Genomic DNA, 17,037 nt, shown 5'->3' with positions numbered 1-17,037 from the left:
GAGACTTTGTCAAATAAAGTTGTTTTCTTCCCTAATTTATGACCCATGAATCTAATTCTAAATTCTACAGGATTGGGTAAATGAGGCACAGCTTTAATCCATCAAATTAAAATCTACATTACCACAATATGAGAACCAACTCTAAAGATCATCTTTTATGTTCTGTAGAACTTGTCACTAACTATAAATTAAGACACTGCAAAGTCTGATTTTGATAATGATGCCTACTTCTCAGTGACATACTAAGGCAGGGAAATACTATACCCATGGTTTATGCAACTTTTATAAACAGTAAATCTTAATTCTTCTATATATACACTTATTTTTATTATTTATTATTTTTACTAACTGTGAATGTTGTTTTCTCTTTCTGTAGAAAAGGCCTGTTTTCTTCTAGGTTGAGTATGACCACAAACTGTCTCTCCACAGCACTGCAGTTGCTGCTCCAGGAACACCAAGTTTCTGGGGCTGGGTTATGCAGATAGTTGTAGTTCCAAAGGACAGATCAAACATAAGTGTTTTTATTGGTAACATTGTGTGCAAAAGGAACAAAGAAACAGTGAGTCAAGTATCTTGCAGCTCCTTTCTTCTACCTGCCAAACTCAATGTGCAACAAGAAAATATGTGTATGTGTATCTGACTTAAGCACCCAGGGGGTAATTTGGGCCTGCAGTGCCCTGAGGTTTGCACTCTGCGAGCTGAGTGGGTCACTTTGATATAGCCAAAGTTGGTGTTCACCTAAGGGGAGCAAATTCTCTGTTAAGCTTTTAAGAAGGATGAAAGAAAAATAACAGAAAAAAAGCCCTATTTGGATAATGATTTTTTTTTTAAGGGAACCAGGACTGTTAACTAAATGTTCTCCTTTTCCAGAGTTCATAGAAAACTTTTTCTTTTGTTACAGTTTTATAAAGACACTCCTGCTATAATTTTGACCAGATTATTGCAAAACTGAAATATATGTGCATGGGTAGTTTTTAAAGTTACACATGAAATCTCAAGTTTCTCTCCAGTCGCTAAGTCCTCACTTGTGTACAGATCTAACACTAAAGATTAAACTGGAAAATGCCCACAAATACAGAATGTGGTTGCTCACAGTGGCTGAAGCAAATAATCCATCCCCTCATAGTCCAACAGCATTAAGAATTGCAGCAACACCCCCCGTGGTCTCCTCCCTGTCTAACAGCTGCCAACCCAGGAGAAACACCTCTGTGAAGCTAAGAGGCCCAACAGAACTTCAATTCCTATGGACTGGATGGGGTCCACTACCTGAATACAAGTGTCATGAAATCCTGATGGCAATAAAGGCAGGGAATCCTATTAGTCATGGCAGTGGTGGTGTCATATGCTTCAGTTTTATCAATGGTAAAATTAACCAACCAACTAATACAGAATCCTAGAATCACAGAATGTCTCTGTCTGCTCGCTGGTGGGAGTTAGAACAAAATGAGAATTACAAAGGTTTCCAGGGTCTTTGAGGTGTGCTGTAAGTGGTTTCCTTGTTAGAAAGTCTGTTAATTGTGTGTATTAGAGAAAAAGAAAAAGGTGGTTCCGACCTGTCATGCCTCAGTGCCCTCATATCAACATACACTGTGGTGGGATCTGGTCCAGATGTTCCCTGTAAACAACAACATCAGCTAATCAGAACCTGAAGGCTGGGAGAAGAAAAGAGTTTTACCCCCCCAGATAACCAAACGTTAATTCCAGTGCTAATTATGCTAATCAAATGACAAGTTATATTTAAGCAATTCATCAATCAAAGCTCAGCTTTACAGAATCAGAACAAGCACTGGAAAACATACCTACCGTCAGGTACATGTTACCTTGGGGGTCGGGAAAACACCAAGCAGTCAAACTACTTAACCAACACATGTCAACATAGGTTTTATTTGCTACAAAAGGCCAAGTAATCAGCACATGGGTACATACAAAACATGTTAAACACATTTTGCCATATAAAGGAAGGCGGAAATTGCTGAGGAGACACAGTTTAATGGCAGAAGCACATGGTCAGGAATGTGAAGCATGGTTTACTGAAAGTCTTCCATACATGCAACAGAGAATATACTTGAAGCTAAAGATAGTAAAGGTAGCACGCATGACATGAACCAATCTGGACTGAAGGTCTGTAAGCAATTATTCTGTTCCTTTTCAGTCTTCCACTGCATAATTTAAACCCTTGCTTTATGTCACAATATTTAGTTACTTGAAAAGCGGCAGACTAATTTTAGTTTCCTTCCATGCAGAGATGATACAGTCTTTAGGCCTTTCCACCCACAGATTTTCTGCAGTTTTGTAGCCTGCTATGATATGCCCTTATCCAAAACTTCAAACTCATCACCACTGAACATCATGTGAATTCTCAATGCTCCAGGCTAGGGTTCTTTTCTCTGCTGCAAACCTCATGCTACTGCTAAGCAGAAAGCTAGAAGAAAAACACAACTCCATTTTGGAACACTGGAACTTGGAAATTTTCTTTTCAGCAGAGGAATTAACCTAACCTTGGTGAACTTCAGGTGCACAAACTCCTTTATCAGTTATTTAGATGTTTAGTACTTTAAATAGCAGGCAACATCAACTCCTCGTGATTTCTGTCCCATTTGAGATATATTGTAGAGTATAATTCTTCACAATAGGAATATCTAGGGCTAAATTTTACATTTCTGCAGTGCTGGCTGATACTTTCACGATTTTTGAGCACCAAAAATCGCAACAGACATCCACAAATAGCTAATTTTTGTATCTAAAGGGGAAAAGAGTTACCACTACCAACTGATACTTACTGTACAGGTACTGATTATGACCCACCACCAGAGGAAAACAAGAGTAATAGAGCTGCACATGCATGTTAGCCTCTTTAGCTTGTTATACACAATACAAGATACAATATCCTCTCTAGCTATTAACGACACGATTTTCAGTCTACTAGTAAACTCAGCAGTGTAACAGACTAGTGCTGAGTGGAGAGCTTATTTGAAATATATGCAATGTTAAAAAGAAAAAAACAAAACCAAGGAAAAGTTGGTCATTTTTAAAAATAAAACTAAACCTGAATTGATTCGTAAAATAATGGAAACAGTCAAGTTTGAAAATCAAAGACAATCAGTATGGTATTTATTATTTTCAGTGTGAATGAAATAGTTACAACGGACAGATAATATCTGATGAAGCCTGCATCCAGATAAAGCTGTACTGGACTTATTTATAATTTCATAGAAGGATCTGAAAATCCCCAAATCTCCAGACTCAATTTCTAGTCTGTCCCACTGTTGGAAGCTGATAGGTGGGTATTGAGGGAACATGAAAATCCCCTACCTGCTCGGCCAGCTTCCCCAGCCTGTGAGGCTATAGCAGCAGGAATAGCAGGGATAAGGGAGAGAAGGAAAGAAGGTAACACAAGACGAAAATAATAATAAAAAAATGGGAATGAAGGGTGGGAGAAAATAAAAAGAGGAGAATGCAAAAAGCAGGGAGTAAAATAAAAAGAAAAACAATGTCAAATACAGGAATTTTACAAATTAACCATTATACCATTAAAGGTTAAAAAAAGTAAAAAATGAGGTGTCAACATTTTAGTAGAGCAACAGAAGAGACAGCTGTAGACTGCTAACCTTGGACAAACAGACTTAAATGGTTTTAGGACACTACAGACAATGTTGTTAGTGGAAAACGTGTCTAACATACTGGGTTTTTTGTTGTTTTTGTTTCTGAACTTATTAAATATTGTGGCCCTGCTATTTTAATGCACATACATTGAGATTGAGTTCCAGGTCTGCCATTTCACTACTAATAGAAGTTTGTAAGCGATGTCCTCTGGAAATCAAAGGTAAGCTTTCTTTTTGGAAAAAAATAAGATTAGTATACAATGGAGAAAGATACTTACACCTTCTTGCATACAGATTAACCTGATCCTAAAGCGAAGTAAAATAAAGCCTTCGTGCACAGTCTAACTACAAGACCATAAATAAATGGAGTCACTTCATAGCCCAATAATTCTTCATTCTTAATCTACTTTCTATGGTAAACAGTGTAATACATATAAAGAACAGTAAAATTAAAAGCTGATAAAAGCCTATCAGTACTCCACCACGAATGATAATGCAGCAAAGAGACAACAAAAAACTCTGTGGTGACTAGTCCTAAGCCACTACTATCATGAAGAGCATCTAATAGCAGATGGCTGCAGTAGGATTTGCCTTACAACTTGTGAAAACAAACAGCTCTGAAAGGATCAGCATCCCACATCCTTCTCATCAAACTTCTGAATGCCAGCAGAGTTAAAAACTGCAGCATCATCTGCCACAGCAGTATCTTAAAATAGATTTATTTTGGATGCAGAAGAAGATGAAGCATTTAAAAAAATAGGACAGATCTGCTTATTACACTGATGCCCCAAAATAGTATTGCTAATAATTCAGGTTGAACACTGCAGTGTAACTGCAAGAATGCAGGAGAACTGTTGAAATCCAGCAGTTACATAATTCATTGCATGTGACTACACTGCAGGTCCCAGAAAGGACTTTGAGAGTACCAGAGTCTTATATGGCTCCTAACTACAGAATGGTTTGAGCAGTTGAAGTATCAGCCATGACCCTCTGCAGCCAGCTGCAGCTGGGATACTCTGAAAGTGTTTCAAAAGAAGAAGAGTCTTAGCCAAGACCAGAGTGACTGACTCGATTTGCCTGTGTACATTTATTTTGCGAGACAGAGAGCATTTGTAATGCTGGTAACAGGAAAGAAACAACACAACTTCGAGTGTATTTGATCCTTACTTAGGATATGCTGGGTAGTGTTCAAGGAAACAGAATGGGACAAACATAATTTTCTGTCTGAAAACAAGTATATCATAAGCCACATCTCTTGGACTAAATAAATCTCCTGCCCATGCATAGGCTGTCACTGGTGAACCATCCCTGGGTCTGTGCAAACCTCTTCAATATGCCAGGTTTTTATTCTTTTTATTCTCTGGGAAAACACTGCAGGTCTAACTGCCTGAATAACTACCCCAACAAGTCAGCTGTAGGGCTGACCACGTGCCAGGACTCAGTCCACAACTAATTTCCACTGAAGTTAAAGGCCAAGCTGCACGCTCTCCCCTACTTCCCTCCCCAGAGTTAAAAATCAGGAATTAGGGCAATCAGAAGTCCTAGGAATTTAAAAAAAACTACTGTTTTGGGTTTTGTTTAGATATCTAAGGATGTGGTCTCAGTGTTTACTCTGAGTCTACTTCTGCTCCAGTGATGCTCAGAAAAGGAATTTTTGGTGTACACTTGGCAATCTCACATACACAAGCACAGCAGCTGGAGCTGTGAAAAGAACTTTGTGGCATGACTCATAGTAAAGGTGGGAAAACAGAATGAGGGAATTCACCCAGAGCTATAGTACATTGCTAAATGTGAATATACCTCTGACAAAGTGCATGGTCTCCTGCTGCACTCTTCGCAGACCTACCCTTTATTACTTTTAATATGGAAGATGCTCAAAAGGTGTAATCTATCACTAAGTAAAAAGAAGTATTAACTTTAATCCTTAAACTGACTAACAAAGATTCCTTTGCTAGACAATGAGGAAAGGGTTCACTTCATATAACTTCAGCCATCCAAGAAGAAAGCATGCACTGTAAGGTAAGAAGTGTCTCCTGATAGTGATGGTACCCCAAGATGGGCACCTGAGACAGGCTGAATCAAACTGCCTATTGAAGTATTTCTGTGATTCTACTGGCTACAGATGGATATGGGATAACTCACTTAACCTTGCAGTCTTTAGTTAGAGGAGACATAAAAGAAGCAAGATAAATCCTTTTCTCCTGCCCTAGTTTGGACAGACTTGTTAGTACATTTTCAGGGTTAACTAAGGAAAATGAACAACTTCTAAAAGTTTTCCTTCAGCTGAAATTGAGTAGAAGGTTGAATAAAATAAAAATATTTATTCCAAGTGTTTAAATGGAAATTAAGTAAAATCCTAGAGAACCATCTGTGCTGTTGTAAGAAACAGGCTACTTTTCATATCTATTTTTCTCTCTCTCTTGAGAATGCTAAGATGCTGGTTAATGAGAATTAAAATATGCTGGATGCAATCTTTTCATCTCAGAAATCCCGAGACCATTATCTGTGGCTATACAGCCATGAAAGGTCAGATATTAATGATATTTAAGTGCCTAAAGATGGAGGGGATTATTTATTTCCAAAAGCACATTTCTAAAAATCTGTTCCAAAATGACTACCTCAAAGGAAACATACTAAATTTGCTCTAAATTTGAAAGGAAATAAATACAAATGACAATGTATTAGTCTGTCAGTGATCTCAATCTGGAAATTAAGATAATTTGTACCAAAGGGATTATCACAATGATTTCCTTTTTAGGGTAACCTTCAATAAAACATTAAATTCTGCTATGAAGTCTTTATACACACACACAGAGACACATACATGTACATACAAACCCTCCTCCTCTTCTTTTTGGAGAGGGGAACAGTAAAAAGCAAAAGGTTTTTTTGAAAAACCAGGATACCTTTCCCTTGAAACACTTGAATCTTGAATTTGTCCACAAAATTGGAAATGAAGAAGGTATCAAATATAATATCCAAGTTGTGTTAGAGGTAGCCCTTAGAGAAGAACCCTGGATAGGTTTTTTGCTGGTAAGGGTCAACAGCTGAACACTGAGATATGTTTAATAATGTGATTAGTAGATACATATTTTAGGAAGACTGCAGAATAGGCTGGATCACAGTTATCCCTGTGGAAGATGGTGCTCCAGGAACCAAATGCTGATCTCATGGATGACACAACTTGGAAATAAAAAAGCAAAGACAGATGCTGTTGACTCAAATATCTTGAGAAGTATTTTTATGCAGTGTGAAGAATCCAGAAATCATAACCCATTTCTGGAACATATTGAAGACAATGCTAATTTCAGGAACAGTGTTGATCAAGAATTAAAATTCATTCTGTTCCTCAGCTGAGAAAACAGAATAGCCCACAAACTATTCTGGAATACCACTAGCCATAACCTTCCAGACAGTTTGGAAAGAGCATCCAGTCTAATTCAGCATCCAGTCTTTGGCAGTGTGTACTGCCAGATACTTCAAAGGATGTAATCCTCTATCTTTATATTCTCCACCAAAATGACATGTTTTGTGGTGATGCTTGTAAGTAAAATCTTTAGTAATTTTTCAAATACCTTTAAAACTTGCCAAACAAGCCTTGTCTCAAATGCTTCAAAAACCATTCCACTTGGGAGGGTAATGCTACTAAATATAGGCTGTCCTGAAATGGCTTTTCTTCATTCCAGCCACACCACTCTTTAGAAAGTGTTTGGTTTTTAGTTTGTCCTATGGACTGAGATGCCACATCTTAGTAGAACTCAACGATGTCTGGCACTAAGCCATATGATCAGCCAGGCTGTTTAACCATCTCACTTAAGGCTCTCATTCTGTGCTGTTCTTAAATTCATAATTAATTCATTAATAATCTTCCTTCAGAGATTTACCCACTTTAACAGTTTAATTCACTAACTCTTTCAAGGAATTCTGTAAAGAACCACCTAAGAAGCAAACTTCAGCTAAGGAGTCAACACAATCACAAGGCAGATATACACATTCAAGCCTAAATCCAGCCTAACTCCATTCTGACTAGGACTTTCCGTTTCTCTGAGCGCAGAGTAGTGGGCTGACCCAGCCAGCAGCTCAGTACCCACCCAGCTCCCAGTGGGACAGAGAGAGCACAGGAAGAGCAAAAGTCAGAAAACCCACAGGTAAAGATGAAGAGTTTAACGAGTGAAGGAAAGAGAAAAACCCAAGTGATGCAAAAGCAATCACTCATCACCTCCCACAAGTAGAACAATGCCCAGCCAGTTTCTGAACAATGGCTACTTTAGATGACCAGCAGCCCTTTTTCTTTAATGCTGAGCATAACATCATGTGGCATGGCATATCCCAGGTCAGCCTGGGACAGCTTTCCTGGCTGTGTCCCCTCCCAGCTTCTTTCTCCCTCAGCCTACTTGCTGGAGCCAGTGGGGTGTTGGTGCTGTGGGCAGAGGGAGAAACAGGGAAAGCCCTGATGCTGTGCAGCACTTTTAGCAATAGCTCAGCCATTGGTGTGCTATCAACACTCCTTCAGTCACAAATCCAAAACACAGTTCCATATGGGTTTCTATGAAAAACATTAATTCCATCCCAGGTAGACTGAGCACAATGTTACTTCCAATGAGCCATACTTTGGCATTGAACCTGGCTTACTGCTGCTTATAGTCATTCCTTGACTTTATTATTTATCCTGAATTAATGACCTGTAAGTGAAACAGCCACTGTGAACAGTCCAGAGACTGGTGCAAGCCTAAAATGGAGACTTCCACTATTGGCAAGCAAACTTCTGCAGCTATTTTGTTCTTGTAATCTACAGCATCTTTCAAGTCTGGTCCCTCCATGGACCAGAAATTAGAGAAGCTGATTTGCTTTTCAGAAGTAGCTCCCCCCATCCTAATCTGTTTGCCATGAGGGTAGGTAATCACTTCCTTCCTTCCCCTTCTCTCTAAAACTTTATTCCTGGAGAATATTTATGGTAGCAATTACAGAATGACAAACTAAACCACTCTACCTCTGGGACACAGAATGACTTTTAACCCTGCTCAGCTTTGCCTTGTCATATGCTTGATAATAACAATTTAAGACACCTTGTGCTGTAGGGATACCCTGCTGGAGTCAGAGAGAAAGCAAGCAGTACTGGAGGTGTGGCATACCTCCTATATTCATATCCTGGTAACATTCTGAACTACACAGTCCCTTTTAGCCAAGGTCTGATGAAAGCCAAGATCCTTTAATGACATTGAAAAGGGCAAGAGGCTAAGGCAGGTACAGACATACTGGTCTGTGATGAAGCCATAACCTGTATTTGTCAGATTTTTTTAATAAAATAAAAAAAACATTACATTTACAGTCAGAAAAAACAATAACAGATGTCTTATTTGCAGTGTCACTGAGAAGTTCTGTTCTGATTTCCACACCAAAGCAAGTATCCATGTTACATGCATGAGAAATCCTTAATGTAAACTAGGAGTAACCGCCAGATTTGAAATGTGGGATGTACCACACAGAGTAAAGCCAAGTTCTAGCAGGGAGATGGTGACTTTGAAGAGGTTAAAGACATGGTAGGTGACCAAATGGATATGGAACTTCTCAGCCAAAGCAGCTGCCAATGCAGAAGATGATTCTTTTAGTACTTAAAAGGTTATTAAATCAGAAATTATATTACACCAGAGTAGGACACCTATGGCATTATTACAGGAATAATGTCTGGAACTCCGAAACCAAATTTGGAAAGACAGAAAGAGATCAAGAGTCAAAAAAATGAGACAGAGATCAGGAATGCATGTCTTGAGATTCTTTATCTATTTATTGAAGACTAAGATATGTATTAGATGCGTGATAGAAATGAGATTCTTATTCTAGATTCAAAAAATGCAATAAAATAAAAAATGGCTGAATTTAATACCAGATAAATTTAAACTAGAAATAAGGCAAAAATAATTAAAAATTGACCATCTTAAAAAAAAAAAAAAGGCAAGTTAACTTTCATCATCCAAAGTTCTGGAAGATAAATCGATATACTCTAGATCAGCCTAAAACTATTTGCTTGGTGTAGTTATTACTGGATGAAAAACTAGAGGCTATTAAGAAATTCAGATCAAATAGCTGCAGTGCTCCATCAGTCCTTAAAATCATGACTCAATAAAGATTCCTCAAGAATGCAAGTTAAATCCTTTATTACCCCTGGGAATTTTCTTCTGATTAGTGGATCAAAACAGAATGAAATAGATGTAGCAAAATAATTTCCTTTTTAAGCTATAAACTGTTTGCAGAAAATACCTATTTTGTTAACTAAGTAATGGTTGGAAGTATTGCATAAAGAGAAGGAATCCATTTTACAACATAGTAAAGCAAACACTTGGAAACTGGAGTTTACATGACACAACTACATAATATTTTTGGAGTACAGAGGCATTCTGCCACTGTTAGGTGCTTTTCTGAATTACTGCATTCATGGGCAGAATAAATGCTATGAGTGCAACATGAGAGGGATGAATAGTTGACAAAGTAACAGAAATTTACTACCTGTATATGCAAGAGCATTAAGTACCACATGCATTTTCTTAATATGTCTGCAACCAAGCAGCCAAAGGAAATACAGTGAATGCTTCTTACTGAAAACCATTTTCTTAAAAATAACTTTGATCTTAAGGAGTGAAAAATCTTACCTGCAAACATATTGCCAAGTTAACTCTACAGCCAAGTGATGTGCTGACAGCCCGTGGATGGAGACCAAGGTCTTTAAATAACTTTGAAAACGACTGAGTAAGAGCTATCCGAGGTCGTTCTTCAGCCACTACTACACATGTCCGCACACGTGAAAGGTCCAGTCCCCTTGCCTAAAAAGAAGTCAAAATGTAACAAAGGCCACAAATGGGCAGATTTAATGCAAAACAGTAGTACTTAAGTGTATTATGCATGTATTATGATTCAAGAGGAACAGCAGAACAGAAGCTACGGTACCAGTACAATTTCCATCTTTCCCAGAGGCCGGATGGCCAGATGACAGTCTAATAGCTGTAGAGGAGCACACATACTTGCTTGTCATCTCAACATTAGCACACAGGAAATTATGGGCATGCTAATTCTAAAGGGAGGGAATGCTATTCCCAAAATTAATTCAGACGACAGTGAATAACAGCAAAAAGGAAGCAATGTCTAGACTTGGAAAAACTGATTAGGAAATTATTAAGCAAGGATGGTAAAGGTTGGAGACATCATAAATATCAGTATCTCAAGATCTAATTTAATTCAGTAGCACACTGGAAATTTTAGATGATTTCAGAAATTTAACTGGCTACTTGGCTTTTAATTCTGGGGGGGGAAAGGAAGATATACCCTCCTCCCCATACAATGAGGACAATCTAGTTAAAACAACACAGTACTTTTAAACGTGATTATTTAACTACAGAGGTCAAAATCAAATTAGTACTTCATATAATCAGGGTATTCATAAAACACACTATACAACATAATACTCCTTGGGCCTCTTGGACATTTACACCTCTGTTTTCCAACACTTGCCTATCAACTCAGGCTGCAACACAGATCAGAAAGCTTAGGTAAATAAAAGCCTTTCCTTGATGTTGAGTAGCCCTGTGATCTGAAAGAGACTGATTGATATTCATATATAGCCTTTGGCAAGGAATAACATGGGTTCTGTGGAAGCTGCTTGTGCCCTCTGATGATTTTCTCCTCGCAGCAGACATTTAGCAGAGCAGAGAGGCTCTCAAACACCACCCTGCAGGCGGCAGGTTGTGCAGCACAGCAGAATCACTCACCTTCAGCGACTCTGTTTGCGAACCGAGTCCCTTAGTACAAAGCTCCATGACCGAATAGGAACAAAAAGTGTCTCTCACTTTGTACTGACTCACGGCAAGAAGCCACAGAGCAGGATTGGTCTCCAGTTCTGAGGGAGGAATCAAAATAGACTGGTGTCCTGAATAAACGCTGTAAGACACAAGATTCATTAACACACACTAAACACCTGTGTCCACAGATGGTTACAAGCCATGGGGCACTAGAATATAGTTTATCACAGCACTGGATGAACTGTGTAAAGCCTTACAGTGCTCCACAGCTCCACAAGTTTAACATGAAATTTAACTCTTGTTTTTTGCTATACCTTTAGAATCTATGATGAATCATGAGGAAGGCAGGCAGAATGTGCTCCTAAACTACTAATTAACTCAAGATTCCAGTGGACTTTGCAGTTAGAACTGTACCAAAGAGAGCAAAATAGCTCAGTTATTAATGGTGGTAATAAGCAGCATTATAATACCAACAAAAATTATGTGTTGCTGACAAAAATTTTAGATTGAGACTATATCACTTTAAGACACCTTGATTAAAAGAGTACTTGATTGCTTAATATGGAAGTAACCTGTCTCCTGCTAACGCAAGCAAGAGGTTTGCAATAATTTTCAAGGGAGTGAATCTGCCCCCAATTTAACAATCCCTGTGGCTTTAGATTTCTTCTGTGAAAGTTTTATTAACTTTTGAAGCTCAAATACACTACATCTCTTGTTTACTGGATATCCAGCAAGCATAAATATTGAGAAAAGACACTTATCAGGGTCCCTGGAGGAAACAATTATGTCAGAGCTAATTTCTCTGGTACCTATGATTCTCCTCAAGGGAAAAAATATTCCCAATCTGATGTCTTTATTTCCCATGGGTCCTATGCTGTTCACTCATCTCACATGGGTAGATTTACCATCAATTTTACAGTCCCCTCACGTCTCAATTTGTGATCTGCAGATATTTCAAACTGGAATGGTGACAGCGTAAAACCCCCAAATCATAGAAGTTCTGAGAAAGGACCATAAAAGCCCCCGAGATTTATGATGCACAAGAAAATTCCATTTGTGACTTGAAAATTTGAAATGCCAGGTTGGTACAGGAAAGCTGATGTTTTCAAATCCAAGCGCCTGAGGTAAGACATGAAATGCAACTTTATTTTCAGGAATATGAGCATCTCTGTAACATTGGACATCAGGAAGAAGACACACATTTTTGCAATTCTTGCAGACAGGATGCTCACACAGGTTCCCTCCTTGCTGAGTGAGTGCCCCCACTCCCCCTAAATCTAGATGAGAGTTCTTTCAAAAGCTGTACCATGTACAACAAGGTTTATGTGACCTGGATGTCTTTACTTGGTACAATAAAGGCATAAAAGGTGTCCAAGTCCAGCCATAATGGCAGTTAATAATCCAAATTGTTTAGGTCTCTGCTGGAGTACGAGCCAGAAGATGTCATGGAATATGTATGAACTACAGTTCAAACAATTTCATTTATCACAGGGCAGAAATTTTATCTTTGACTGTTTGTCCACATTTATGCCACTCCTGCTGATTCATGACCAGTGACTTGCCACGGAGTGATGTGTTCTGGGCTAGGGCTGACACGACGACTACGGCACAGGCCGGTCAAATAAACCATTATGCTTTTATGGAATCAGAATAAAGTATGACTGAACCTTGAACATGTGCTGCATAAACATGTGAAAAGAGATCTTGGCGACATTACCCACGCCTGAAAGGGGTATGCCCTGAGCTCAAGTGACAGATCAAAACAGCCAAGGAGTAGTAACAGTTCTTACTATAAATATTACTCTGTTCTTTCTTTCTTAGCCAATTCTATTAAGTTTTTCAGAGATGTAAGACCAAAAGGTCTCACGTATTCACAAATTTAAGGTTAGAGCCCCACAAACAATCAAGGTGTGCGATCTCTCTGGTAAATACATAATTCTTACAAAAAAGAAGCTGTAACCACACAAGTAAGAACCATACAAGCATCAAACCCTTCCCCCTGTCCTCAAACTCTTCTACTCGATGCAACCTGGTAAAAAAAAATCTGCATAATAATAAACAAGTTACCAAAATGGTCAAATGTGGGAGAATTATTACTCATAACCATACTAAGATCCCTTAAGTACCATTTATTCAGCTGGGCAGAACATACAAAAATCAAACCAAAATCAAAAGAACAAACTTGCCTCCTGTACCGAAAAGTGCCCCCACAATCTCCATAGTAATATGGAAGAGGAAAGCTGCATTGCTTCAGTAGGAAAACAGAAAATTGATTCCAAGTGTATTTTACCAGGAAATTGTCAAAAATAGTGGAATTTGGGAATAAAAATTTACACCAAAGACAAATATTTTCCCGCTCAGCATGAGGATTTGGATTCAAAATAACCCATCCTCTCTAGACCTAGGGAAACAAATACTCTTATGATAAGATATTGACTAAAACAATTACTCCAATTACACTGAAACAAATGAAGATGTTGCTAGTACCTATTCTGAGTTTTCTAATGCCTCAAAAATACTGTGTAGTGCAGGATCAAACTGCAGAGCAGCAGGAAATATCCATCAGGAATGAAAGAAACTTTCTGAGGCGCAGAACCTCAGACATGTGCTGCTCTTGCCTGCAGTACACAAACCTACAGACTACTGATATCATGCCTGGAAACCATGCCCAACACAGGCTTTGCCTACAGAGCTGTGGTTTAGTAACCCATACATATCCTCTGATTTTCTAGAGCAGTTGGTGGAGGCAGAAGAAGAACTACAAAGACATATTTCTGGGGTGAATGTGCCAGTTCCACAGCTGAAGTGGTTTATGCAGCACCTGGTCACCATGATGTCAGCCATAACTTGGCTCACCTCCCTGAATCAATCTCGGAAACACTATGGAGAATTTGTGAATCATTCCAAGCAACAAAATGTTCCTGATGGCCACATATCCTTGAAAATTCACAGGTTCATATTCCCACATTAACCCCTGAGAAGCTGTATATCACCAATGTTTTGATGGAGAGAAGCTGAGGAAAAAAATACTTCTTTGTACAGCTGGTTGAAACACTTCTACCATTCCGGTGGTTTCAAATCACTCTGAGATTTTAGAGAGTGTTTGCTTAGTATGAATGCCAAACACTAAGCAGAGGACCATGTCCTTGAACAAACTGCAGTTGTGGAAGTCTGCTTTGAAGATGCTGAATAAAGCTAGATATGGTTCCAAACCTACAGAAGTTCTGTCGATGCTGTCTCCATGTAATTCTAGGTATGGTAGAGAAGTTTGGTAGGTTCATCTGGGCATGGTACTCTAGATTTGCTAGAGCTAATCCTGAAACTGAGGCCCTGAACAAGGTAAGACAGTTCCATCTCACCTTTAAACACAATAGTTAAGATGGTTAAACCGTCAGCTTTGCTATTCTCATATGGGAACCAACAAAATAATGGTGAACACTGTAGCATCAAAGGGATCAGTGGGATATTAGGAAAACTTTGGGTTTTAAATATAAACTGTAGAACCTAAATTCCCCTTTCTGAGATTGCAACAATATTTGATACTTTGGACTAGGTGCAAGACTTCTTATGTAAATACTGGGAAGGAACTGTAGTGAGATTGCTTCTTCCACTGTTGTAGAAATCACCTCCTGATTCAAGTCTTACAACAGAAGCAGACACAGTGCAGAACTGCAGAGATTACCTGACAGACCTGGACACCTGTTTATCAGTCCTCACCATTTTTAGAAAATTCAAAAGGAGTAAGAGAAAAAGAAGACAAAAAAGGAGAGGGACTACAGAGCATCTCTGCATCATCTTGTCACAATGACTTTTGGGATGCAGATGCAGAGTGAAATGCAGGGGTGACTGAGGTGGAAGATCACTTTTAGAAAAGCTGTCTTCTTTTAGGTGCCTGCATAGCAGTCTGGGGTAAAGAAAGTATTCATGTGATTCACATGGTTGACAAAGCCTTGGATTTTGGCAGTGAGTGAAGAGCCTTGTCTGCCTGCACTAATCAAGGGCTGCCCAAGGACAGGAATACTCCAGGTAAATGTACCAGGATGTATTTTGGTACCATCTGATCACAACACTGGCTGCACTGCTTGGCAAGCTGTTTTGGCAGCATATGGAGATGCCTGGAAGGACATCTTGGCACTTAACTGTTCCACTGAATCAGAGACTTACCCCATATTGTGCTGAGGCAGATTAACAGTAAAGTGTGAGGTTTTATAATAGTTCCAGAAATTTCAACAGGTCAATAAATGCTGACAAATGGCAACTGCACAAATTTGCAATTGCTTCCTGGCAGGCTACTGACCCGTCACTGCCCTTTTCAGGTGACATGAGCTGCTTTCCCACTTAACTGGAGGAGCCAGGTAAGCACAGCTGAATCTCATAAGTATATGCATTTAGTTTCTGCATTTCTACAGATGATACTTGGCATTTGGTGATGAGGGACAGGTATGGGAACTGGGCATTTGGTAGAGTCCAAAATAACTGAGTTGCCATGCCCATAATTCAAAGCCTGTGAAGAGTCTGCATTGCTGAGTTAAACCTACATGGGACTGAGCAAAAGTCTTCACAATCACCTGGACCAGATCTTGTAGGAAGGACAGCCATCAGGGACAGTGTTTGGGCATATATCTCACTTAGGCTTCATAGGACTTGGGACAAAATTCAGCCTTCAGTTCTGGAGACCCACTATGTGCACAGAAGAGGGAATTTTGGAGAATGAGTAACGGACCTTACACCACCTGCAGAGTCCAAAGATGCCCAGTTGGCACACAGTGCACTAAGAGCATGACTGCACATGGTAAGCAGATAAATTATCAGTACTGGAGAGACAAGGGAGGCAGAGACAGATCACAAGTGTAACTACTGTACAGCAAAAGGCCACTGCTCAGCCTTGAGCACCACTTGGGTGGTGTCTTATCACCATCTCTCCTGCCTCAGTTACTCCCCCATGAATGGGCACGTCTACAGAGCTGACAGTCTCTCAACCCATCTCAGAACTCATGTATCAAGGTGATTCAGGGCTTTCAGCTGCTCTTGAACCTTCCAGACTTGAGGCAGGTTTAACAGTCCTATTGTAATGTGGAAGAAATGCTAATTGCCTCTCCACAAATTACCATACACTGGCAAAAGAAGCCCCAGGAAACTGGCACACAGCAGTTTGTGGGCAGATGCACCTTCACATTCCTCCTGTGCTTGGTATGCACTTTGCAAAACACGAGAGATGCTTATGTTCATATCCTTCACTTCCCATGTCAGAATTATCCTGATGTGGCATTTAGGCTTCTTTATGCAGTGTTGCCTTTAATTTGCTATAAAAGGGCTCATAAATTGGGCACTCATGCCTGCCAGGTACCTTCAAGTTAGCCTAAAAAATGTAACAATTAATAGTGAGTCCTAGCACACTACTTTCCTAAAATGCAGTTCTCATGTTAGTGTTGCAATTCTTTGCTTATTTCTTGCACAGTTCCACTTGTTTGGCTACTAAGAAACCTTGCAGTCTCTTGCTGCAGAAGCTACCTAGCAGGACCACTGGGGATTTTGGCTTCATGCTATGGAACAGAGACAGCAGGATAGGAGAAAGCCACTTCACTGCACCTTACCTCAAAACCCTTCCCTGGATCATTTAATGGCATTCATGCTATTTATTACAT

General features: G+C 39.4%; 1 protein-coding gene across 5 annotated transcripts in view; it reads right to left on the bottom strand.

Annotated features, from left to right (window-relative positions):
- DIP2C (disco interacting protein 2 homolog C) overlaps positions 1–17,037 on the bottom strand; it is a 310,293-nt gene that overhangs the window by 25,606 nt on the left and 267,650 nt on the right. For 3 of the 5 annotated variants that reach the window (XM_051812854.1, XM_051812853.1, XM_051812856.1), the window contains 4 exons: positions 11,363–11,531; positions 10,250–10,420; positions 3,313–3,342; positions 1,554–1,615 (listed from right to left, as the gene is read on the bottom strand). In XM_051812854.1, the coding sequence (XP_051668814.1) occupies positions 1,554–1,615; positions 3,313–3,342; positions 10,250–10,420; positions 11,363–11,531 (432 nt within the window). The remainder of the gene's footprint in view (positions 1–1,553; positions 1,616–3,312; positions 3,343–10,249; positions 10,421–11,362; positions 11,532–17,037) is intronic. The other 2 variants (XM_051812855.1, XM_051812857.1) reach the window with 1 other exon arrangement.

The sequence above is a fragment of the Manacus candei genome, unplaced genomic scaffold, assembly GCF_025592945.1.
Source record: "Manacus candei isolate 608988 ecotype Guabito, Panama unplaced genomic scaffold, ASM2559294v1 h1tg000089l, whole genome shotgun sequence".
Taxonomy (NCBI): Eukaryota; Metazoa; Chordata; class Aves; order Passeriformes; family Pipridae; genus Manacus; species Manacus candei.
Note: the sequence above shows the minus strand (reverse complement) of the source record. Positions and strands in the feature narration are given on the sequence as shown.